This window comes from Ursus maritimus, unplaced genomic scaffold (genome assembly GCF_017311325.1).
Source record: "Ursus maritimus isolate PB19 unplaced genomic scaffold, ASM1731132v1 scaffold_32, whole genome shotgun sequence".
Taxonomy (NCBI): Eukaryota; Metazoa; Chordata; class Mammalia; order Carnivora; family Ursidae; genus Ursus; species Ursus maritimus.
In genome coordinates this window covers 25,680,512-25,706,517 of record NW_024425786.1, presented here as the reverse complement: position 1 = coordinate 25,706,517, position 26,006 = coordinate 25,680,512, and the positions used below count along the sequence as shown (strand labels likewise).

The following is a 26,006-nucleotide window of genomic DNA, read 5'->3' as shown; positions in this document are numbered from 1 at the left end:
ACCGTGACCACTGTGCTTCCGCTGTGAGCTTTATTCCTCTACCATGGGCCCTATTATTTCATTTTCCACCCCTCCCTTTTGGTACTTAGAGCCTCATTTTAAAATAAATGTATTCGCATCAGCGCTGTCAATGAAAAGCAAATATTGCTTGCCGTGGAGAGGAGGTAATCTTACGTAGTTTTTTACAGCGAAAACAAAACAATGTTATTAAATTCTAGCCGGAGACGGTGGCCTGCTAAAAATGCTCTGGGATTGTGGCCTTGTTCTCTCTTTGTTAAAGAGAGAGATTATCAAGTGTTAGAGAGGCGTAAAGACATACTAACACCAAACTGAGCCTTTCTCCCTGATGTAATCAGAAGGCCTAAGAAAGAATTGAAAAGGAAATTACTTTCTCACTATGTGATCCGATGTGATGTGATACCGTATCCACACAGCACTGGAAAGTCGTTTTCCATGCCACTCGCACTCACCAGTGCTACCTGCCCGACACTTTAGGGAACACGGTCCTGGAGTATTTGAACTTGGTCAAAATTGTTGAATGAATGGCCAAAGACAGGGAACCTGAGGACTAGTGGGTTCTCAGAGAGGGTGGGAAGCAAGACAGCCAGCACATTTTAACAACAGGAAATAACCTTTGTCTAATTGGAACGTTTTGATAAGCTATGAAAGGGCTTCGTTCAGGTCGTCTTGTTTCTCTCCTTGCTTCAGGCCAGCTGCCCCTCCTCCATGTCACGCACTGTCCTTCCGGGCTGGTCCCCACTTAGTCTTCCCAGGGAATGATCTGTCCTGCCATGCCAGAGACGGGACCTCCACCCTCGACACCTCCTCTTCGCTCATCCCCCTCACACAGTTTCCCTGGCCTATTCAGCCATTTCCACCACCTAAATATTGTCTCCAATCTGTCCATTTCTGTTCGTCTCCACTGCAACCGCCGTAGTTCACACCACTGTTATCTCCCCCCTGGTAACTGCAGGTGCCCGTTAGCATTCTGCCTCTCCTTCTGCCCTCATTCCTTGCTCCACTTTCCGCCTATCATCCAGCGTGATTTTTTAAGAAAGTGGATTGGAGCCCTCACTGCCTTTCATTAAGACGTCAATGATTTAGGGGTGCCTGGGTGGCTCCGTTGCTTGAGCGTCCAACTGTTTTTTTCTTTATTTTATTTTATTTTATTTTATTTTATTTTATTTTATATTTTATTTTATTTTATTTTATTTGACAGAGAGAGAGGGAACGCAAGCAGGGGGAGTGGGAGAGGAAGAAGCAGGCTTCCAGTGGAGCAGGGAGCCCGATTCGGGGCTTGATCCCAAGAGCCTGGGATCACGCCCTGAGCCGAAGGCAGACACTTAACGACTGAGCCACCCAGGCACCCCGAGCATCCAACTCTTGATTTTGGCTCAGGTCATGATCTCAGGGTTGTGAGATTGAGCCCAGCATCAGGTTCTGCACTGGGCATGGAGCTTGCTTAAGATTCTTTCCCTCTTCCTCACCCCGCTTTCCCTCTCTTAAAAAAAAAAAAAAAAAAAAAAAACTTCCGTTTTTTTTTTGGAAAAAAAAAAAGACTTCAGTTGTTTATTGAGGTTAGAATAAAAGCAATAGCTAGGCCTACGTGACAAAGCATAAAGTCCACCCCTGCACCAGAGCCCCATCGTTCTCCTTCCTACGATCAGTTGGCTCCCCGTCCTTGGTGCCCGCACTCTGTCTCAGCTCTCCCTCTGACTCATTCCTTCCTCCTTCAGGAATGCCTTCCCTCACCCCCAATACAAAGCATATCCTCTTGTCATAGGACCCCATTCCTGGCCTGTATGGCACTTCTCACTGCTTTAACTGGGTGTTTGCTCAATGTCGTTCTCCTCCCTCTGACTAAAAGCTCCATAAAAGGAGGGAAGGAATTTATCTTTTTTATTCACTGATACATCCCCAACCATTAGCCCAGAGCCTGGCACTCATTCATGTTTGTTGAAAAGCATAAATAAATACTTCCCATAAAGCAAATAATGTCCTTAGTGTCTAAAATTGGCTAAGAGGGAAATGCATTGCGTTAGAAGAGGGGAATTTGTAGGTTAAGAATTAAGGGTATTGGGGCGCCTGGGTGGCACAGCGGTTAAGCGTCTGCCTTCGGCTCAGGGCGTGATCCCAGCGTTATGGGATCGAGCCCCACATCAGGCTCCTCCAATGGGAGTCTGCTTCTTCCTCTCCCACTCCCCCAGCTTGTGTTTCCTCTCTTGCTGGCTGTCCCCTTCTCTGTCGAATAAATAAATAAAATCTTAAAAAAAAAAAAAGAATTAAGGGTATTGGATGTGTTTGGTAAAAGGTTTGATAGCAGATAAGGTATAATTATGTGGCTAAATATGTGCAGAGATGATTTGTGTTTTATGTTTAGTTGGTGGAAAATTTTAAAAATCTGTTAAGTTGGGGAATTCAAGAAAACATGAAGAGCTCATTAAGACATTGGACAAAATAGGCAGGACAGCTCAGAGGAGGCTAAGTGTTCACCTCCTTGAGACCACAGGTGTGAAGTGAGCCAAGGAGATGGCTCGATTCCAAATAAACAGAAAGAGGGACCTTGCAAAGACTAAACCATGTGGCCACCACTCGACTTACCCTGTTCCTCCTACTAATTACACCAGAAATGGAAAACTCCCCTCCAGCTGGGGTGGTACACCATGGAGGCAAGCTAGCTCCACTCAGAGAGGAATTGGGTAGAAATAAGAGGGTCTTGGGGGGATTATGACATCATATGGCGATGACACTGAGGGGTAATTAATAAAAAATATCCTGAGCTTTTGTGCTTGAGAACATCTTCAGCAAGTCACCTTGCTGCACGTTTCTCCTGCAAGCACGTGGCAGCCAGTGTTAAGAAATTAGGGATTTGTGCAGCCACATTCCCCCTCCCCAGCCCCGTCCTTCTCACCACTGCTGCTGCTTAGAAGGGAACCCCACGGGGAGCAGGGCAAGGAAAAGTTAATAGCCTCCACCAGCTTATAAAAGTCAGATATCTTCTTCCCATTGTGCTGATAAGGCCAATAGGGCCAGCAGACATGAAGTGCAGACAGGATGGGCTGTGATGATGGGACCAGTACAGTGCATGCATATTCAATGAACAGTCCCCAGAATTTAGACGTAAGATCACTCTTTGTGAGTGGATCTGTTTAAAGTCTCAACGAGAGGGGTGCCTGGGTGGCTCAGTTGTTAAGCGTCTGCCTTCGGCTCAGGGTGTGATCCCGGAGTCCTGGGATGGAGCCCCGCATCGAGCTCCCCGCTGGGAGCCTGCTTCTTCCTCTCCCACTCCCCCTGCTTGTGTTCCCTCTCTCGCTGTGTCTCTCTCTGTCAAATAAATAAATAAATACATAAAAATCTTTAAAAGTCTCAACAAGGGTGAGTTTGACCATTAGCACGAGGCCCTAACTACGTAAACCAGAGGGGTGCTGGAGCCAGATCATACCAACTCTCAAATGTCAATTGGTAAATTTTCTGGAATTTTGCAAACTGGTTGTTAAGCAAAGGCATTATTAAAAATTAAATTCTCTCAACTTAGAATTAAATAAATTTTATTGTGAAGATAACAGATACTCAGAACTCTGACTTCTTAGTTATTTTACATCTTCCTACGAGTTGCACTCTTGGGGTTATTTAGTTCTCCATCGTCACGGCGTACTCACTGTCTCTTCCCCATTCGGGGTTTACTGACATCACGCTGGGGGCTTGAAATTGGCCAAAGTGGGAGTATTTTTACCATGCAAATGAGAAAATGTCGCAAATTACAACTTGATTTATTGTTTTGTTGATTGTCTAGACTTGAGAAAGTGGGAAAATGTTAATAATGCAGAAAAAATTGAAAAGCCTGCCGTGTCTGTAAATGTCACATCGGGAATGGCACAAAAATTGAGGAAATACTCTGCCAGTATTTGAAAACTATTATCTGGTTCAGCAAAGCAGTCACTCCCATCACTGATGAACGAATGCCGTTCCTCACGCTCTTGCTGTTTCACTTCCATCTTGCTTGTTAACGTGAAAGAAAATATCGGCCAATATCCATGTCACCGTTTGCCAGTTCCTTCCTTAGGTTGACTGTAGATACAAGCGTTCGGCAACGATCAATGAAAGCATTCCATGAGAATCAATTGGCTGTATGGAATTTATAAGAAATAGTGTTGCATATTATATTATTTGCAAATCGTGGGCTACACATCCTTTGTCGGTAGGATTTTAACCCATGTACGTATATATGAACAGTAGGTACATAACATTTGGAGAGTGACCAGCACATTGCTTGGTATTTCCCAAACCAAAGCAGAGGAATGAGCGTAAGAGGTCACTGGGTCCAAATCAATGACGTCGATAGTATTGCAGAAAGACATGCCAGCGCAAGGAAGCTGAGCTTCGCAAATCCCGAGAGGATCCTGCAAAGAGGAATTCCACGCTTTATCCAATCCTGCCCAAGTGACAGGACACGTGGAGACCGGGAGCAACAAGCTGTAGAGAAATGTCTCCTGCTGGGAGAACAAAGGCTTCCTCAGATCCCAGTCTACACCACGCTTTCTCAACCTTGGCGCTATTTTGGACCAGAAGACTCTTCGTGGTGAGGGGCTGTCCCGTGCATTGCCCGGCGTTCAGCAGCATCCCCGACCTCTACCTACAGATGCCAGGAGCACCTCCCCAGGTGTGGCAACCAAATTGTTTGCAGACCTTGGCCCTGGGGCTAAAATCGCCCCCAGCTGAAAATCACCAGGTTTGATGAGATATCACGTCCGTTCCAGTCAACTCAACAAATAGTTACCATCACCTGCTGTGTGCGAGGCCCTGTTCTAGGTGCATGGGATACAGCAGTGAACAAAGCCAACAAGGAGGCTTGCTTGCTCGTGGGGAGCTGCCAGGCTATGTGCCTTTGACGATGCAGAGTTGGTTTTCTCCAACACGTAGTGAGCCCCTCGAGAGCAGAAATTGTGTCTCCAGGTCCACAGGCTGTTTTGGCACAAGGCCTGGCACCCAGGCCTTCAGTAAATGTTGAACTGGAGTGACCCGAATACCTCAGCTGGGGGAACACACAGCCTAGCTCCACAACCGCACCCCTATATCCTATTTAAGGGCTCGTGTGAATAGGTCAGGCTCATCAAGGATCATCATCTCCCTTCCTTCCTCACGGGTGCCATGACCATGACCTCATCATGGAAACAGTGCTCCATCATATTCTAGGTACTTCCCACCTCAAGAGAGAGAGGGGGTTACCCAAGGGTGGGGGTCCTTGGGGATCGTCTTAGAATTCTGCCTGCTACACGTGGGTGTCCCCACTCCCCCCAGCCCTCCTTCAACCTGGCTACCCCAGCCCTTGCGCCTGTTAGGTCTCAGCTTGGGTGTCACTAATGACAATGATTTCCTCCAGACGAGTTCTTTCTAAAAGCTGTGCACCATACCTTACGGACAGTGTTGTCCGGCTGTTCTTCACAGCCGCCCTAGGAGCTAGGCATTGGTTGTATGGTTTGCACTTAGATGTCCATCTGTCTAATGATCTTCCGGATAGCCTTCCTGTTCATTCCTTCACTCCTTTCTGGCCTCCACTCGAATGGCACCTCCTCAGAGAAGCCTTCCCTGATGACCCCATCTAAAGACAGTTCATAGTAGAATACCCACTAAGGAAAGCCGGAGGCATGGCGGAATGAGGAACCACCACGTGGCCACCACCTATTAGTAACTGATTCAGGCAGGAGTCCTCAGCGGACGCTCGAACTGGCGAGTAGCATCTCGAAGAGGAGCGAGATGATTAGACAGGCTCAGGATGTCTCCCCACAAAAGATCTATTAACTAAAGAAGAAAAAATAGTGACTTTATGATGGACAAAGCTGGTAAACACCACCTTAACTAAACGATTTGAGTTAATATCACCAGTAATGGCACGAAGTTACCTCGTGTGCCCCTAATACGATGCACTGAGGACACATTACTTCTGTGCCTTTCCTGTTTCACCGGATTTGCCCAAATTGAGGAATCACGCTACGAAACACTGAGGCGGTATTCCTCAGAAATGTCAAGACCAAGAAAAGCTGAGCAGCTATTCCTGATTAAAGGAGATTGTAGGGACATGACAACAAAGTGGGACATGTGATCCTGGATTGGGTCCTGGACCAAAAGAGAAGCCTGCTTTTTTTTTTGGAAAAAGGACATTATTGGTACAAATGTTAAACTTTTAAGAAGCTCTGCAGAATAGGTAACAGTATTAAGTTAATTTCCTGGTTTTGATCATTGTACTGTGGCTATGTAAAAAAAAAAAAATGTCCTTGCTCTTAGAAACTATACATTGAAGTAGTTGGGGGTAAGGGGCATTATATCTGCAACTTACTATTCTTAATGGTTCTGAAGATAAATTTAAAAATAATGATGAAGCAGGGGCACCTGGGTGGCTCAGTTAGTTAAGTGTCTGACTCTTGATTTAGGCTCAGGTCATGATCTCAGGTTTGTGAGATCGACCCCTGTGTAGGACCCTGCACAGTTCTCTCTCTCTGAAAAAAAAGGAAGGAAGGAAGGAAGGAAGGAAGGAAGGAAGGAAGGAAGGAAGGAAGGACGGAAGGAGGGAAGGAAGGAAGGAAGGAAGGAAGGAAGGAAGGAAGGAAGGAAGGAAGAAAGAAAGAAAGAAAGAAAGGAAAGAAGAAAGAAAGAAAGAAAGAGAAAGAAAGAGAGAAAGAAAGAAAAGAAAAGAAAGAAAAGAAAGTTGGGGGGTTGGGGAGAGTGGGGACACCCACGTGTAGCAGGCAGAATTCTAAGACGATCCCCAAGGACCCCCACCCTTGGGTAACCCCCTCTCTCTCTTGAGGTGGGAAGTACCTAGGAATATGATGGAGCACCGTTTCCAGGATGAGGTCATGGTCATGGCACCCGTGAGTCAGGAAAACGAACATTACAGCCCTCCATATCGCCACAGCTATGTTCTCCTGTTGCAGAAGCATGTTGTGTAATACTTATCTCTATTTCCCACCCTCCCGGCACCCACCCTATAAGCTTTGTGTGCATGGACTGTGGCTAGTTTGTAATTTTATCTATGCTTCATAGCACGTTGCCTATTTCATACTTGGAGCTCAATAAATGATTGTCAAAAATTACTGAGAAGTCCCTCATTAGAAATAAGTTGCAATAGGGTTTATGCATCAACCTATGAATTTGGTCAGATCTAAGGACCCTCATAATGCTCTTGACTTTTCAAAGCTCAAAACACAGCCTAAACCATGGGCATGCACCAGGTCTCTCCTCCCCTTCCTCCATAAGAGGCCCCATCTGGGTGGCCAGCTGGTCCTTGGGTGGTGTCTCTCTTACCTTCTCTAGCACCATAGTTCTCAAAACTGGTGTTTGTGATACTAAACCACGTAAGAGGACAAAGTGACCTGCCCATCCACCTATTCTGATTAATACACTTTTAAACCTCTCAAGAAAAACCATTTCACCTCCTTCCTTTACACCAAACAAAGATTTAGCTATAAAATTTCGGTTTAGAGTAATCACACCCTGAATCAATGGCTTCTGTTCTGAGTTTAAAAAAAAAAAAAAAAAAAAAGAGCCCTCTAACATGTTCATTTTAATTTTAAAAATGCTATTTTAAATGGTAGGGAGCCTTTTAATTCTCCACTCTGGGTTGTAAAAAAATAATAGATAGGCAGAAATGTGTTATTAAAGCTATTTTTCTTGGTGTTCTGGTAATTTAATAAACTGCTGAAGCTAAGCCTTGAGACTTTATGATGCAGCAAGAAGACGACTTGTCTGTTGATTAATAGTTTCTGATCATCCCCCTGCCAACCCCCCTGCCTCCTGGGGTGATTCCTGAAGGACAACGGGTGATTTCTGAGGAGTGGAGACTTGGAGAAACATTGTGCAAACATGTCTTGTTCAAGGAAGTTTAATCTCTAGGAACACCCATATACCCTTCTCTAGGACTCTGGGGGTGAGGGAGCTGGTTGAGGTGAGTCCCAGAAGGTAAATCTTAAGGGGGGCCCTCACATATCTGACCACTTCAGAGCATTTCATCAATGTCAAGATCACTGGGGAACATCTGAGTCTGCTCGGGCTGCCATGATCAAATACCAGACTGCGTGGCTTAAGTGACAGATCTTTATTTCTTAGACTTCTGGAAGCTGGGAAGCCTTAGGTCAAGGTGCCAGCAAGGTGGGTTTCATTCTGAGCCTCTTCCTTTGGGCGGTTGGCAGGTGCCATCGCGCTGTGGGCCCACACGACCTCTTCTTTGGGTGCAGAAGGAGAAAGAGAGCAAGCCCTCTGGTGTCTCTTCAAACATGGCCACTAATCCCATCGTGAGGGCCTCACCCTCATGACTTCACCTAACCCTAATTACCTCCCAAGGGCTTTATTTCCAAAGAACATCACATTGGGGACTGGGCCTTCAATGTAAGAATTTGTGGGGGACGCAAACGTCCAGTCCATAACAGGGGGTGTTCGGTGACTAAGTCTTCATTACTTGGCTTCGAACACATTCCTAAAGGTCCTGAAACTCTGCAAACCACTTTTCGGCTTTGCCTGCCGGCTCTCTGTTAGGGTCTGTTGAGAAGGGGTACTAGAGGGAGCCCCAAGGCTGGAAGAGGCAGAAGGGCCTGTTCGTTCTTGTTTGGCTCCGATGCTGGTCAGCATCACCCAGCAATGCCAACGTTTTCCACGAGCAGCCGAGCACCTAGGTTGCCATTTTCCCAACACTTGTAGAACCAGCCTCGCTGTGCCTTCTTAGAACACCCACACCGGTAGGCGGATACTTCCTCCTGTGAGGTCTGCATTTCTACCTCAAGGACCCTTTCCTCTGAACCCGGACACCAACACTGGCCAAACAGTCCCTGCTCCCCAGACCCACCTGTCTGAGTTTCGGCTCTTCAGGGCTCCTCCTCCAGGCTTCCAAATTTGAATAATTCCACCCTCTTCTTTTTCAATGCTATCTGCTTTCCGCAGTTGCTACTTCTGGGTTAATCTTCAATCCTTTTTTTTCCTTCTTTTTTAGTTTTTCAATAGAGGGTTAATAATTATTGACTTATATTAAGTTCTATTAAAAGAACTGAAGGCGCTCTCTCTCTCGTCTGGGATGGGCCCTGACTGATCGTGGGGACTTGGCCTCATTCATTCGATTAAAAGATGCAATCCCTGAAAACGTAGATTGACCACTTTTGCATGCTGTAGGCCTGCTTCTCTCCTTGTGAAGTGGAGCAACTGTGAGCACGTTTCGTGTATGAGACCGACCTCACTAAGGCAATTTTCTCCTCCTTTTGGAAACTGCTAGGTTGTATGATTGTGACAAGGAAAACCTTCCCGATGGAAATTTTTCTTTCTTTATAGTCAGCTAGCTCTGTGATGGCAGAAAATATGATTGTCCCACTATGTAACCCAGCACCTGGCTCAATGCCCGATGTACTAGGGAGGTAATCAGTAAACTTTTACTAAGTGATGAATGAATAAATGGATGGATGGGTGGATGGATGGATGGATGGATGGACGGATGGGTGGATGGATGGATGGATAGATGGATGCGTGGATGGATGGATGGGTGGATGGATAGATGGATGGAGATAGATGGATGGGTGGATGGATGGATGGAGGGATGGATGGATGGATGGATGGATGGATAGATGGATAGATGGATGGATAGATGGATGGGTGGATGGATGGATGGATGGATGGATGGGGAATAGATGGGTGGGTGAATGGATGGAAAGACATTACCTGATCTCAAAAACATTTAAGAGTAGAGCAAAAAAAGCCCTTTTGAAGAAATGGTGTTACTTCATTTTTGAGTATGTGAATTAGGATTAGGTTTGGCTATGCGGGAAAGAAACCTAAATACCAGTGGCTTTTAAAAGGTGTTCACTTTCCTCTCACATATGCAAAGTCTGGGGACTGACACCCCAGGGCTGGCCTGGCCCCTCCACTATTAAAGGCTCTCTCCTTCCATCTCCTTGCTCTACCTGCCAACTTCATACGGTAGCTCTGACCTCCAGAAATCACACAAAACACTTTGCCTACATCTCATTTGGCTAGAACTAAGTCACATGTTCTCAGTGGCTATGTGCCAATCTGAAGAATGATGTTGTATTACTAAGGAAGAAGGGGGAGACGTGTGGTTGGCTCCAAATGGAAATCCTGTCGTACAGAGGAACGAATAACACAAAGCTGAGGGTGCCTTCCCCAAGGAGGGCACCTTGGAGAACCTGAAGTCCTGGAGGAGGAGTTTCAAGGCTGAGACTCCATTTTGGATTTACCTCCACATTTCTAGATCATTAGGGGAATGCCACTCTCTGGCATCATCCACTTTAGATATTACATACTGACTTTCTCTTACGGTAAGTGAGGATTTTAGCTTTAGTCACACCTCTCTTTTCACCTCCATCCTTCCTCTAAAGTTATAGCACCATTTCTGGTAAAGTCTATAATTGAGTTTTTTATTATTATGACCACGTAAATATTGTCCGTTGTCTAATTAACAATTGTTCCATTTTTCACTTGAATTTACAGCTAAGTCTTCCCACCCCCACCAACCCCTATAAAACAACTCTCAGTACAATGTTTTACACAGTCAACTCTGTCAGGATAATCTGGTGTTTTCTTTTACTCCAGCTCCTCAGGCCCCCCGTGGACATACCTCCTCTCTTAGGTCTCCAGCTTCCTGCTGCTGTCTGGACGGGTGGTGGTTGCTTCCCAGACTCTGCCGCATGGTTCTGAGCTGAGACCTTCCTCTCTCACCACCTCAGATGCCTCCTTAACCTCCCTCCAGCTCACGTTCCATTGGCCACCTGCTTCCCAGGTTCTGCATCCTCTTTTTCAGCCTCTTGTCTTAGTGGAACACATCCTCCCTGAATTTGTTGACAAGTGTGCAGAGAGGTAACATTTTTTTTTGGTTACATACATTTTTAATAATATTTTTTTATTATGCTAGTCACCATACAGTACATCCCTAGTTTTTGATGTAAAGTTCCATGATTCGTTACTTGCGTATAACACCCAGTGCACCATGCGATACGTGCCCTCCTTACTACCCATCACCAGCCTAGCCCATCCCCCCCCAAAGCCCTCAGTTTGTTTCCCAGAGTCCATAGTCGCTCATGGTTCATTCTCCCTTCTGTTTACTCCCCTTTCTTCTTCCCTTTCTTCTCCTACCGATCTTCCTACTTCTTATGTTCCATAAATGAGTGAAACTATATAATTGTCTTTCTCTGCTTGACTTATTTCACTTAGCATAATCTCTTCCAGTCCCATCCATATTGCTGCAAATGTTGAGAAATCGTTCTTTTTGATGGCTGAGTAATATTCCATTGTATATATGGACCCCATCTTCTTAATCCAGTCATCTGTTGAAGGGCATCTTGGCTCCTTCCACGATTTAGCTATTGTGGACAATGCTCCTATGAACATTGGGGTGCATATGGCCCTTCTCTTCACTACGTCTGTATCTTTGGGGTAAACACCCAGCAGTGCAATGGCTGGATCATAGGGTAGCTCAATTTTTAACTTTTTAAGGGACCTCCACACTGTTTTCCAGAGTGGCTGTACCAACTTGCATTCCCACCAACAATGTAGGAGGGATCCCCTTTCTCCACATCCTCTCCAACATTTGTTGTTTTGAGACTTTGCGTGTCTAAAAACACCTCCTTTCTACCTACACAGATAAAAATTGAGTTTTAAAATTCTAGATCAAAAATCATTTCCAATCAAAGTGGTGACAACTTTGTCCAGGGATTTTCTAGATTCACCACGTTACTGTTGGGAAATCCGAGGCCGTTCCGATCCTTGCACATTTGTATGTGAGTGGGTTTTCTGAAATTATTAGAATCCTGCCTTTATCCCTGATATTCTGAAATTTTACAGTGATATGCCTTGGGACAGATCTTTTTAATTCATTTTGCTCAGTACTAGTCTGGACCATTATATCTGGGAAATTTTCTAGTGTTTTTCTGCTGGTACCACCCTCCCTCTATCTTCGCTATTCCGCCTAGAGCTCTTGTTAGGCAGCTATCTGGTGTCCCGGACTGATCCTCTTGTTTTCCCATGTTTTATCTCCTATAATCCATCCCTGCATCTTTTTTTAGTTTTCTTTTCCATGAGATTTCTCTGATGTTAGCTTCCAACTCTCTTCACTGAAAAACATCAACTATCACTGTTTTAATTTCAAAAGCACTTTCTTGTTCTGATTTTTAAAAATAAGTATATGGCATATTGTCTTATTTTTGTAAATGTACTATTTTATCTCCCTGAGAATATTACGGTCTGTCTCTCTTTTTTTGGTTTCTTTTTACCTTTGTTTTGATCCGTTTCTTTCTTGTTGGAGATTGTCCATTCCTATTAAGACTCAGGTCTTTAAAAGTTGATTGAAAGCTCTTTTTGACGGGGATAACCATAGGATAATTTTTGTTGGTCCCTTCAAGGGCCTTTGGGGGCAGTTTAATTTCTCCAGAGGACCCTCCGAACTCCTACCTCTTGGTTAGGACCTAGCCATTGGCTTTGGGTGTGTATGTGTATTTCACTTAATCCTCATTTTCCATATGGACTCTCAGCTCCACAATCCTTATGCACGGTCTCCAAGGTTCCCCAGAGAAAATGCCTCCAGCCTTCTATAGAACTGTCCATGGCCCCTCACTTTGTGGGGCCAGGATAGAAGCTATCTCCTACATCACCTCCTCCCTTTCATCCCTCTCCAGCCCCACCTTGCATGGCATCCAGCACCCAGCACATCCTGAGACTTTCAGGACTCTGCAGGAGAAAATTGTTTGCTTCTTGTCTCCTTCAGCGGGCTTCTCAGCATGACCTTCCCCTGCTCCACTGAGGTGTTTACCATTCCCCTATTACCATGACTTTGTATATGGTGGATGGGATTGCTGGCTTCTCCTAGTTTCACTGAGAATGGAGTTTGTATAGGTTTTCTTGCGCTCTTTCCTATTTGGGGGCAATTTCAAGAGAAGAGGGACAGAAACATCTTCACTCCACCATTGTAAAACCACAAGTCTGCATTAAGTAGGCATTATATCTGTATTAAGTCTACATTATCTTTTAATCCCCACAACTATTAACATTGCCATTAATAAAGCCGAGGTTTAGAGAGATTAAGTTCTCCACCCAAGGTCAACATTGGAAAGTGGTTTAGAACCCAGGTCTGGCCAAAGGGCAAATCAGTGCTTTTTCTCTTCCTCTCTCCTGCCTCCCAACAGCCTGAGATCAAGAGACGGTAGTAAACTATGGCCCAGCCTGGGGTTAATACCTGGAGAGACAATGTGAGGAAGCCCTTCAGGAAAGAAAAGGGCTCTTGAATTTGTCAGAACTCCTAGGTGACTAATGTCTCCCAGAGTCCATGGAGAATCGAGACTGTTGGCCAAGGAAATCAATAAAAAAAATAGTAACAATAAGATATACTAGAAATAGGGTTCAGCCTTGGGGGCAGGGGCTGAAGGACTTGGGGAGAATCCTAGACTCAGACCATGGAGAAAGGGAGAGGGCCTAAGTCCTAAGAGAACTTAGAAATTGATTTCCATGTTCCCAGAAGGAAAGGCCAGTGAGGCCCATGGTGTCACACTGTGAGGGCAGGAGAAATGCTCTTGTGGGCACAGGGCTAAAGCCCATCCTGAGACATCGGTGATTTTCAGACCCTAGACTGTCATTGCCATCAGGATGGGACTCAGCCAGCGTGGGGTTGAGCTTTCAGATAACTGATAGGATTGATAATAGAGCAACTTAGAACTGATAGTGTTGGTCCGTCTTTTATGTGCATAGCTCATTTTTTTGACCCCAGAGTAGGTCCTTACAATAACTTGATATTTAATTTCAGCTTGTTAGAGTCCGTCAAAGGACAGCACATGGGTTTCATTTCACAGACCATTCCTGATCAGTGGTGGCTGCCTGGACCACCATGGGGAGAACGATTCTATGGCTTTGTACGGGCTCAGGGGACCCACCGCTTAGTGATGCGTGCCATGGGTGTGAGAGAGTCTAATATGCCTGCTGTTATCTCCTCTCCCCAGATTTGTACCCCCCACACATCTGGTCAGGATGCTCTCACCACCGTGATTCAAGTCACTGATAAAAGTTGATCAAAGTAGATCCAAGGGCAGTGGCATCACGTACAGTCTTGAGACTGGCCTGGAGCTTGGCACTGATAATACATCTGGATATCTCTGGACACAGTCAACCACATTTAGGATTGTTCTTGGCACTGATTTCCAGGTCACATTTTCCCATCTGGTGTCCAAGAGAGATTTTCTTCCCCTATGAAACAGTCACCCGAGGAAGGTGCTTTACTTTCACGTCCACTCCTGAGATGCAGGAGCTGGGATGCTGGGAAGTGAGTGGGTCACAGAAGAGAAGCGGTAAGCCCCCACAGGTATGACCCCTGAGGTCCCGTAGTTAGACAGCAGTGCTTTGAGGACTCCAGCCTGTGGTCTCTTGTCATGGCCTGGGTTAACGCCGCGTCTCGTGCATGGGGGAAAGGAACAGTGACGAGGACACAGAGCATGACAAAAATAAGCAGGCACCCTCCGTTCCAAGCAGCTCACACGTTTATCATAAAATACAAACTTTCTAAAATTAAGTGTCTTACTTCTATTTTACCAACAACAACAAAAACAAAAATCACTCATGTCAGCTAAATACAGGTGCCTACGTGGTTGAGCAGGTGAGTATGACTGTGAGGGAGGTGCGTGTGTGGTGTGCAGCGTGTGGTGTGCGTGAGAGGGGCTGTGTGTGTGAGAGAGCTGGTCAACAGATGAGTCTGGGCTGGCTGTTTTCTGCTTGTGACCTGGTCGGAACCTTGGCTTTCCAAACCTCCGGCCACGCTGTTACAGAATCCAGAGTTCCAGAGCCCTTAGTCCTGACCCAAGGGCTAAGGTAGGAGGAGGGGGGACAGAAGATCATCTAAAAATTTATGCCATTCCCACTGGAGGAAAAATACGGGCTGTTCATCACGGGCCCGCCAGCCATCGAGCCGAACCTGGAAGAGAAAGAAGATGGATGTTGTGATGGAACTTCTGATGTTAGCAGAGATATTAGGAAAAGTACTATGTTAATTTTGTGGCTGTCAAGGACTGGAAAGATCATGACAGGCTTGGAGGCTAAATGTTTTAGCATAATAAAAAAGCTTTGGTTCTGAAAAAATAAAATATTAAAATGATACAATTAGAGAACAATATAGAGCTTCTTCTGTCACTTCCTTAGGACAAGGAGCCCTTGGCAGGCTGTAGGGACTGCCCCTATGGGCCCAGTGCTCTCTCCATCTCCAGGACCACATAGCAGGGAGCCTCTCTGGATCTGAGCACCTTACCTCTGGGCCTAAAGCCATTCGACGTGCCTGAGAGGACCAGGTGTGTCCTTCAGGAATTCCACAATATCACGGAACTCAGGGCCATGCCCCAGGGTGAGATCCCAGAGTCTAGACAATCCCAGGGCTCCCTCTCCCCCTATCAGCACCAAGCTAAATCGGGCTCTCTGTTTCAACGCCAGTGCAAGGAATAAGCATTGAGACGTCACTGCATGCCTGGAGCTTTGCTTAGACCCTCAAGGAAGGAAGGGCTGAAAACATTTGAGCCTCACCTTCCAAGCGTAGAAATATGCACACTTCTGCTCCCCCCGCCCCCGGCACCACTGCCGGTCATACTCCAAAAGACAGTTCAAAAGCCAACTCCTCTGTGACCTCTTCCTTGACCTCTCCAGATGGAATCATTTACTCACAATTCTGGGATCCTACAGCAATTTCTTCACCCATCTGCTAGGATGCTTTGAATGAATGGGAACAGAGCTCACTACAAATTGCAGCAGAGCAAATGGCTAGATTTAGTCTAATCCAGGGATTCTCGGTCCCTTTTCAGCTGGGCAGATGCATATTTCAGATGTTCACGTTCACCACACCCTCCCATGAATTAATGAAACAAAAAAAGGGAGGGGGCGGGGGAGGGAAGAAGCGATGGGAGCGAACCACCGCATTCATCTGCAATGCCTCAGCTGGTATCGTATCTCTCGCTCTCTGCAAGTGTCATGGGCAAGCTAGGCTTTGGGTTGGTTTAATCCCCTTTTCATTAAATAAATTCCAGGACAGCAGGGACATTATCTAGACTGTTTGCCATTTTATGCCCAGGGCCCAGCCCAGGACCTGGCACGAGGGAGGTGCCTTGTAAACTATTATGCTGGCTGTAATCCCACCTCTTCTTCCCTCTTCTGAAACTCATATTGGAAAAGAACTGATTGAAAGTCACATTATTACAGGGATGCGCTGGATTCCGCTCTGATTTACAAAATAAAAAACCAGAACCCATACTTCAGCGTTTAATAATTATTGGTAACAAATTATTCAGGACACACCTCATAACTGATTGCCATGCCCCACGCATCTAGGCCATTCAGATTGGGAACTTCTGATGGGTTCACCTGCCAAGGGCATGGTCTGGACAGGATGTCCACTAGAGGGCCAGGAGGAGAGGTACCTCCGTGGACTAGAGTTATCAAGGAGTGCTTCCTGGAGGAAGAGGAAAAGCTTGAGCCTGGTGAACTATCCTGGTTTGCCTGCAACAGTTTCTACGCTGGCATTTCCAGGGTGTTTATGATTTGTGCTCCATTCAACTCTCAAACTTGTTACTGTTTGGAAGATAAATTGCATGATTATCCTGCCCCATGAACGTATGCAATTGACTTGGCAGAGGGAGGGGAGGGCTTGGCTCCTCCTTCCCTGAGCACCACGGGCTCCTTCCTCTCCCTCTTCATATAGTTTAGTCTCTTGGTTTGTTTCTTTGCTCCTGACCCTGCTTGTCTCCTGGGCTACACTCTCCCCCAAGGCCCTTGCATGCTTCCTGCCCAGTGCAGCCTCTTCTAGACCTGTTCCACCTACATCACTGGAACCCCAACACCACTGCTGTACTCCATTCCACTGCATCCCAGCCAGCGGTGCCCAGCGATCCCTCCCTCTCCTCCAGGAAACGCTTCCTCTCCTGGCCTTCTGTACTCCACACTCACCTCTTTCTTTCTTTCTTTCTTTCTTTCTTTCTTTCTTTCTTTCTTTCTTTCCTTCTTCCCTTTCCTTTCCTTTCCTTTCTCTCTTTCTCTTTCTAAGATTCTATGTATTTATTTGACAGAGAGAGAGAGACAGCCAGGGAGAGAGGGAACACAAGCAGGGGGAGTGGGAGAGGAAGAAGCAGGCTCCCAGCGGAGCAGGGAGCCCTACAGGGGCTCTATCCCAGGACTCTGGGATCATGCCCTGAGCCAAAGGCAGGCGCTTAACGACTGAGCCACCCAGGCGCCCCCTCACACTCACCTATTTCTTCTCTCACCTCATTAACGCTCCCTCTTAGAGCCTCTGCTGGGTCCTCCGCACCTCCCCAAACTCCCTACACGTAGGAGACCCAGGGCTCAGGCCTTGGGCCTCATCTCTTCTCCATGCACACATACGCCCTTGGCCAGCTCATCCCATCCCGTGCCTTTAAATATCATCTATATGTTAATGACTCCCAAATTCAAATTGCCAGCCCCAGCCTCTCCTCTGAGCCCCAGACTCACACACCCACCTGTCAACGGCCCCACCGTATGTTTAACGGGCATCTCAAACTTTGCATCTCCAAAACCAAACTCCATCAACAAACCCTTCACTAGTCATCTTGACCTTAGTATTTTGTTTTTTAATTTTTTAATTTTAAATATTTTATTTATTTATTTGAGAGAGTGAGCAAATGAGAAAGAGAGCAAGAGAGAACAGGAGTGGGGTGAGGGGCAGAGGGAGAAGCACACTCTCTGCTAAGCAGGGGAGTTCAATCCCTGGACTCCAGGATCATGACCTGAGCCGAAGGCAGACGCTTAACCCAATGAGTCACCCAGGCGCCCCTGACCTTAGTATTTTGGCATTGCCACTTGTTCAAATAAAAAATCGAAGAATCATGCTTGATTTCTCGCTCTTTCCACATCCTGCCATCATCAAGGACTGTCAATTTGACCAAGAAGATAAATACTCCAGATTTTTTCACTTATCGCCTTCCCACAGTCTCTGCCTTAGTCTACTCCGCCAGCATCTCTTTTTTTTTTTTTTTTTTTAAGATTTGTTTATTTTAGAGAGAAAGAGAGACAGAGAGAGAGAGAGTGGGGTCAGGGAGCAGAAGCAGAAGGGCAAAGGGGAAGGGAGAGGGACAAGCAGACTCTGCACCAAACAGGGAGCTCAACCCAGGGCTCGATGTGGGGCTCGATCCCATGACCCTGAGATCACGACCTGAGACCTGAGCTGAAACCAAGAGTCGGATGCTCAGCTGACTGCGTCCTCCAGGCCCCCCCACCCGCCAGCATCTCTTGCTCCAACAGCTGTCCGGGCTCCTATCCTGTGTCCCTGCATTAGCTCTTGCCCTATGGTCCAGGCTCCATACATTGGCCCACATCACCTTCTTTAGACAGAGAATTAGAACACGTCCTCGGCTGTTTAAAAGCTTTAATAGCTCCCCACTGCTCTTAAAAGAAAACTCCTCACCATGCCCACCAGGCCCTATCTAGTTTGGCCCTGCTTCCTCTCTGATTTCAATTCCACCCACTCCCTCTCCTACTCACAGAGCTCCAGCTACATTCCGCACCTCGGGGCCACTGCCCAGAGCGCTCCTCACCCACATAGACTCTCTCATTTCATTCAAATCTCGGCTCAAGAGACATCCCTTCATTCTCTCGTTCCTTCCCCTCCCCCCAACCCCCTCACCTGACGTGTGTGTTACTTGTTTATTTCCTTATTGTTTATGTCTTCCCCTGGAATGAGAAAAGGAAAATCTTTGCATTGTTCCTTCCCTCCAGGAAGCCTGCCTGAAACAAATCATCCTTGTGGGGGACACGGGCCTGCACCCCCCTTGCCCCACTTTTCTGACCTCACTTTCCTGACTTTCCCAACCTCTCAGCCACCAGCCCATCCTGCTGACCACTCCTCCCCCACGTCACTGCCCCCTGTGCCCACAGGGTCTCCGGCGGGCCCCAGGCTCTCTCCCACTTCCCATACAGCTCCTTCCTCAGCCTTTTGCTCGGGCTTTTCCACTCCCCGCCCCTCTGCAGAGGGCCAGAGACCAGGTGTGGACCCTCCACCCTCCGGCTCCCCGTTGGGGTTTTGCACCTGCGGACTGATGAGACCTTGCGGCCACACCCCCTCCCCAGCACAGCCAGTTCTGGCTTCTGCAGTCTTGCCTCCCTTGGGCCCAGTGTCACGGTGTGGAAGGGGAAGTTGTTGGGTGCAGGTCATGTCTTGATTCCGCTGCTGTCTCGTAGAGTCTCACCCCCAAGGGAGATGAGAACTTCTGCTACAGACCCTCCAGTCACCTCCAGGCTGCACCCTGTCTTGCCTCCTGTTTCCTCCCCTCCACCCCATCCATGCACTCCAGCGTGCACAAATCTGCATTGGATCCCAGGCCTACCAGTCGGAGCCTTTAATAGCCAAGCCCAACCTCCCTTTCTAATCCTATTTTCCACCTTTTTCAGGGATAAATCAAATACTTCAAGCAGACGCCTTTTCCCCCCAGGCCCTAAGCTTTGCCACCCACCTTCCCATCTGAGGACTGGACCCTCCACCAGCTGCTACTCCCTGGAAACTCCCCACCCTGCAGACCCCCTGCAGACCACCCAGCAGGGGTGCTCCCTCTGTCCTTGGGCCACTTGGATGGTCCTCACTTTCTCCCAGCACGAGGTTGCACCCACATCTCATCCACTTTCAGTCTCTGAAGGGAGGAACCGTGTCCTAGTCATCTGGGGTTCCCTGCAGGCTACATTCGTGTGAAGCACATGAATTAACACAGAGCTTTCCAGGGTGGGTTGGATGAAATGCACCCTGATATGCTATACAAGAAAAGGGAAGAAAAGAGGGGGGAGAAGGAAAGAAGGAAGGAAGGGGGGGAGGAAGGAAAGGAAAAGAGAAAAAAAAAAGGAAAGAAAAGGGGTTGTGGATTTCATGTTCAAATAACTCTATCGAGCACCCCCGTGAACGTTTTCTATGAACCTTAGGAAATTAAACGATCTAAGAATTCCAACAGTTAAGAAACCTGTTTATCTTTGTTTCTCACGGCTTTTCCCAAACAGATCCGACCCTGGAAACCTCTAGCATGTAATCCTTTTACAAGGCGTTCAGGGGAAACACTGACTAAAAAGATGAGAGCCTGGGGACCCCCAGCTGATATCACACTGAGGGTCTGTGACGGCAGGTGGACAGGAAGGGAACCCATGTCAGGCTGGGGAATTTGTCTCTCATCCCATCAGCTGAGTTTCTCAAACTGGGGCACACGTTCCCCAGGGTGTGTGGAGACCCCGATCCTCAGGAGGGACGCGGCGCGCCCACCTCTCGGAGCAGGAGTACGAGCTCCGGATCGGCGGGGTGGGGATGCGCGGCCATGTGTTGTTCTGTGGAGACAATGAACGTTAATTTTTGGCTGACCAGCATGTAAAATTTGTGTGTGGGATTTTCAGCTAACATGTTGAGTTCGTGTTGGCTGCTTGCTGCGAAGTCCCTGTCCTCTGCTGTTTGGGTGGAAAAGCGTGAGCAGCCGTGATGAGCAGCGGAAGCCGCTTCCGCAGGGCCGGTTACAAAGTCTATGGGATGTTGGAGAGATTGGCCTGGGAAGGCGCTCAGGGTGCAGCAAGTGGGGGGAGGGAGCTGTAAGAAGACTACCTGGCCGTGTCCTGTTGTAAAGCAAGCACACGGGTAAAGGCAGATGCATCTCGCTCTGCCACCTGCCACATGCGACAGACAGGGTACCCGTCGTCCACTGCCCCTGTGCAGCTACGTTTCTGCAACCAGACCGTGGGGCGCCAGCCCCATCGTGGGCCTACGAGAGGGGCCCACCAGGCCCCAGACCAGCCTCACCTCCCCACCAGGTCCGTCCAGAACCCACATAGCCTCTGGACAGGCACAGCTCCTCCCTCCCCTCAGCCACGGAGCATAGGTACCAAGAACGTGCCATCGAGGCCCACCCGGCAGGCTCCCCTCCCCTCCCCGGCAGCTTTCGGGATACAGGGTGGACTTCCAGTGTGGGCTGAGGACTCACCCGTACGCCTGGGGGACGAGGTACTGTGGCCCGTCTCCGGCCATGGGGGAAGGGTCCCGGGGGTTGGTGGACAGCTTTGGAGGTGTCCTCTGAGGGTACGGGTAGTTGGGCTGGACGAAGGGGATGTAGCTCAGCAGGGGAGTGTAGGAAGAGCGGAAAATCTGCTGGCCCATCTGCTGTGGATTGTACGGCGCCACCTGCAGGTCAGAGACGAGAGAGGGGCTGGGTCCAGCCGAGCCCACTGCTTCCTGGCTCTAACCCCAACCCCAACCCCAGCACCTGTGCCCCTCCGTCACTGTGGGGGTATAGAAGGCACTGTGTTGGGATGCCAAAAGCACAGGGCTCGGCTGCTGCAGCATGCCTGGCAAGATACGGGATTTATCTGAGCCTCGGTTTCCTCATCTGTAGAATGGGCAAACACTCCCTTCACTGTACGGAGACTGAGTCCGTTCATGAACGTAAAGAGAGTGGTGCATAGTAAATAGCAAATAAATTTTATTTCCCTTCTCTTCCCTGCCTTCCTACCTCTTCCTCTGTCAATAAGCATCCCAAAAGCCCTTGTTCATTTTTAAGTCTTTTACTATCTCAAAAAAGGCTGTAGAGATGTATACGTCCCTGGCTTCTGTCTCAACAGACTCCAAGTTCAAGACAGCCCGGCTCAGTGGAAATGCCTGTGCCCGGTGATGGGGATGCCTTGTATCCGCACCGCCCCGTAGGGCAGCCGCCAGCCCCGCGTGGCGATCGGCTGACCAATTAAACTGCGGCTGCTGTAAATGAGGAACTGAATTGTAAATTTTACTTAATTTTAATTGATTTAAATGTAAGTAGCCACACGAGGCTAGTGGTTACAGTATTGTCCAGTGTGAGTCTAGGAGAAAGGGCAATGGGACTCAGCTCAAACTCTAGAGAAAATCAGGAACTCAGCGGGGTTTTGGACGCTACCCAGACCTGTCTCCCACCAAGAACCTGGGGTCCCACTATCTTGCCCTTGACAAACCAAGGATCCCGTCTGTCTTATCTACTGATATCTTCTCAGCCCTAAGACAGTGCCTGGCACACAGCAGCTGCTCAATAAACATGCTCAATGAATGAATGGAAGAAAGAAAGAGAGAGAATGAGGAGAGAGTAAAGAAGAGGCCACTAAGGGTCTGTTTGAATACCTAAAGTGATGGGGAGCTCATTACATTCCAGGCACTGTATTCTCCTACTGACACCTCCAAATGTCAGAAAAACCTCTCTTGTATGGAGTTGACATCCATCCTCCTGGACGCTGGAAGGAGTTTCAGTCAAAACTGGGGAAACTTCTGGGCTTCCTCTTTAAAAGCAAGAGTCTGGGGTCCGAGTCACGTAGGGATTCAGCACACTGACAGCCCTCTCTCACCCTACATGTCCTTATCTAATTTTTAAAAAAAAGTCACAAAGGCTAGGGCTTATTGAGCACTTAGGACGTGCCAGGCCCTTCCTCTGGATTCTCTCATTTAAACCCCAAACAGCTTGTGAGCAGGACCCCTACTATTCCCATTCTAGAGATGAAGAAATGAGGTTCAGAGAAGTTGACCTCGCATAGTAATTGCTCCAAGTGTCTGGGTTGCAGTCGGAACCCCCAAGGCGTGAGCCTGGTGCTCGTGCCCCTGTATTGCACCTCTACACCTATTCCTTCTAGAAGCCCAAGCCCCCCCCCCAGGCCTTCCCCATGTCTCCCCCCAGGGGACAGGGAGGACCTGGTGATGCTGGACATGGGCACCAAAACCCCAAGATGACGAGCTAAAGGTCTGAAAGAGCCAAGAGCTCACAGAGAGAACCCAGGGAGGCACCTCCCAGGACAGACGCAGGAATGACAGAAAATCCCCCTGGTTTTCTTGGAGGCTGGGGGGGGCAGGGGCAGCAGAGGCCCGGACCTGGGAGGGGCCTGCCGGCAGGATAGAGGAGATGCAGGTCCTAGAGCTCACACGAGTCCCTACCTGCGTGCACCTGGTAAACACCATAAAGCAGGCGTGTATGCTGCCCTCGCACCGTCTCCGGCATGTACTTTGCTGACAAAAGCAATCATAGAACAGGGTGCCCAGAAGCCACATTTGTATAAAATGTTTGTAGAAATAGATGCCACTGGAAAGACACTGAAGGAACCAGCAACAGTAACTGCCTCTGGGATTTTTCTATTTTGCACCATGTTCTGATACTCCTTTTTCAGATACACGCACATACGTGAGGCTGTGTCAACACGCTCGCTCCGGAGCTAGGGGACCTACTGCTTTTTGCAGGGCGGGAGGGACCGGCGGAGACCCTGTGAGCCACACTCTCTCACCTCTATCCTTCTTGAGGCTGCAGAGCCCCCGCTGCTAGAAAAGCAGCTCTGGCCCACATCATAAAGTAGCCTATACCTATGGGCTCTTCTCTACTCTCTGGAACATTCCAACATACTTCAAGTCAGAGGTACAGTTTGCTCCCTGGGGGCAGGAAAGAGGCCGAGGAGTGTGAGTCTGAGCGTGGGGTGTGTCCACCTGTGTGTGAGGGGGGCAAGGCCAGCCTGGGGAACGCAGTGCGGGGTCAGCCTCTCCCCTCACACCCCCATTTCTGCCCCAAGACTTTCACTGTCTCGGAATACGCGTGGCGTGGGTCGCTTAGCAGCACGCATATACCTACATCTTCCTTTGTGTCTCTGCGAGGGTCTGTGTGTTTTTGTGTATCTGTGTACAAGAGGCCGTAAGCCGTGGTCATTGGCAGCACGGACTGTGAAGCTAGGCTGCCCAAGGTCAGACCCCAATTCCGCCATCATGTAATTTTCAAGCAGATATCCGCTCCTGGCCTACCCGTGGAAGCAGGGTGCCAGATTCAGCAAAAGAACAAAGAAGACATCCAGTTAGGTCTGCATTTCAGATAAACAGCAAAACATTTTTTAAGGTAACTATGGCCCATGCACTGTTTGGGGCTTCCTTATACCAAAACTTGATTCGCCATCTACCTGGAGTGTAACTGGATGTCTTCTATTTTAGCTGACAACCTGACACGGAAGGAGAGGACTCCCCAGTCCCACCGATGCCGGGCAAAACCACGGGATTTCCTTCGGCCCGCGGAAGGCAGGTGCACCCGGCCATGTGCTAACGCCAAGCTGCGGCTCTCAGAAGCAGCGGGTGTTCCCGCTCACCCCTCCCTCTGTCATCCACCCGGCAGCAGCAAAAGCTACTGCTTCTTCAGCCTGGTCCCCACAGGGAGACACATGAAACAGGCTTGGACCCAAAATAAATACTTCCTGTTGAAAGTCTCTGAGGTGCTGAGGCTGTCTGTTGCCACAGCAAAAACTAACACGTCCGTTAACTTTATGGCCTTGTGCACGTTATTTAATCTCTCTGTGCCTCAGTTTCTTCATCTCTAATCTATTACACAGGGTGGCCGTGAAGTTCGTGCAGATAAAGCCCTTGGAGAAGGGCTGGGACACACGGAGGGCCAGGGAAGTGCCAGCGCTTAGCCCCTGGGGACACTGGTTTGTTTCCACGTGCATGTTGGCCTTTGTGTCTGCTCTCTGGGGCCGAGGGCAGACCAGAAAGCCGGGCTAGTGACCGGCTGGACCAAGACGAGGAAGCCGATGTGCTTCAGACTGGAGGGCCCTCGCAGAGCTGGGACAGAGGTGAGGAGGTTTTCTACTCACCTGTCGGTGGTAACAGCCCAGCTGGGGGAGCACGGTCTGCTGATAGGGCATCCTGGCTCCGCGCTGTGGGTACAGGCCCTGCGGGGAGAAGGGGGAGGCTCAGCATGGGGGGCGGTAAAGGGTTCCTCACCAGAGAGCACCAGCCGCTCGGCCCAGCTTCCCGCTCACAATGCCTGGATGGCCAGCCGGCCCGGGGCCGTCCCACCGCACTGCTGGCCAGACCCACCCGTTGCCTGCCCGGCCACCAGGCATAGCAGGCACAACTCACACCACACAGGAAGCCCCTGCTGAGCAGGATTCATAGCCTTTCGGGGGAGTATTTAAGGTAAAACCTTGAGGGACCTGAATGCCTCTTGAATCCCAGATCTGCCCCCTTGCTGACTGTGTGACCTTGGGAAAGTCACTTCACATCTCCGAGCCTCTTATCCCTTGTCTATAAAATCATGCATGTTCAAACCGGTAAGGCCTGTGAAGGCAGCCGAATTATCTTTGTTGTTACCTATACGCTTTTTCCATGCCTTTCCCCAAACGTCCTGCCCCAAGACGTGCGGTATCGCCGTGCATGGTGCGTACGCGTGTGTGGGCCTGCATCCAGCTTACTGAAGCGCATCAACACGTGTGTTCCACTGGTGTCTGCAGCTGAGCGTTTCGGGAGCATTCGTTTGGGTCGTTGCTGGTGTGTGTCTATGTGCCCATGCGGACACCTGTGTCCGCACCTTCTGATGAGGACTGGCAGGAAGATAAATGAGTTCGTGCATCTAAAGGGCTTAGAGCCGTGCCCGGCACGTAGGAAGGGTTCTGCGAATGTTAGGTATTTTCAGCATCTCTCCCTGCTCCCCCACCTTGAACAGGCGGTCCGGCAGCTCAGCCAAAGGGGAACTTTTACTACCTTTAATAAAAGTAGAACCTTTATTCAGAACTCCGTCTGGGGCGGCCTTGTGTGCCCATGTGTGTACACACACACACACACACACACACACACACACACACACGCTGGCTTCTGTGGGTGGGGTCAGATCGTTGCCTCTCCCGGCTCAGCCTGCCTCTACCTGCCAATTCACAGTTACCTTCTAAGAGGCAGCTCAAAGCACCCCTCAGGCCAGTATTCTTTCTAGAAGATTCCGAACCTTGAGATGGTGCCCCATTCTGGGTTCAGCTTGTGCCAATTATCAAAGTGTTGATGGCTGACACTATGCCCTTGATGACTTCCTCAGCGCCCATGGGCTCCTCATCAAAGGTGCAGAATCCCTGAGATGGGGCCCCATCTTCCAGGTCCCCGAGTGTACATATTCTCTAGAACCTTCCCTGGCTCTCTGCTGCCAGGCAACTGACACAGACCGTGGTTGGGCCACTCCCAGTTCCACCAGCCCCTT

At 48.7% G+C, this 26,006-nt stretch overlaps 1 protein-coding gene across 1 annotated transcript in view; it reads right to left on the bottom strand.

Moving 5' to 3' along the window:
* Positions 1–14,558: 14,558 nt before the first annotated feature.
* Positions 14,559–26,006, bottom strand: part of CUNH1orf94 (chromosome unknown C1orf94 homolog) — a 41,828-nt gene continuing 30,380 nt past the window's right edge. The window contains exons 5-7 of the mRNA XM_008694427.2: positions 24,634–24,711; positions 20,988–21,184; positions 14,559–14,944 (exon numbers count right to left, since the gene is read on the bottom strand). Coding sequence (XP_008692649.2) covers positions 14,869–14,944; positions 20,988–21,184; positions 24,634–24,711 — 351 coding nt within the window. The 3' untranslated portion in view covers positions 14,559–14,868. The remainder of the gene's footprint in view (positions 14,945–20,987; positions 21,185–24,633; positions 24,712–26,006) is intronic.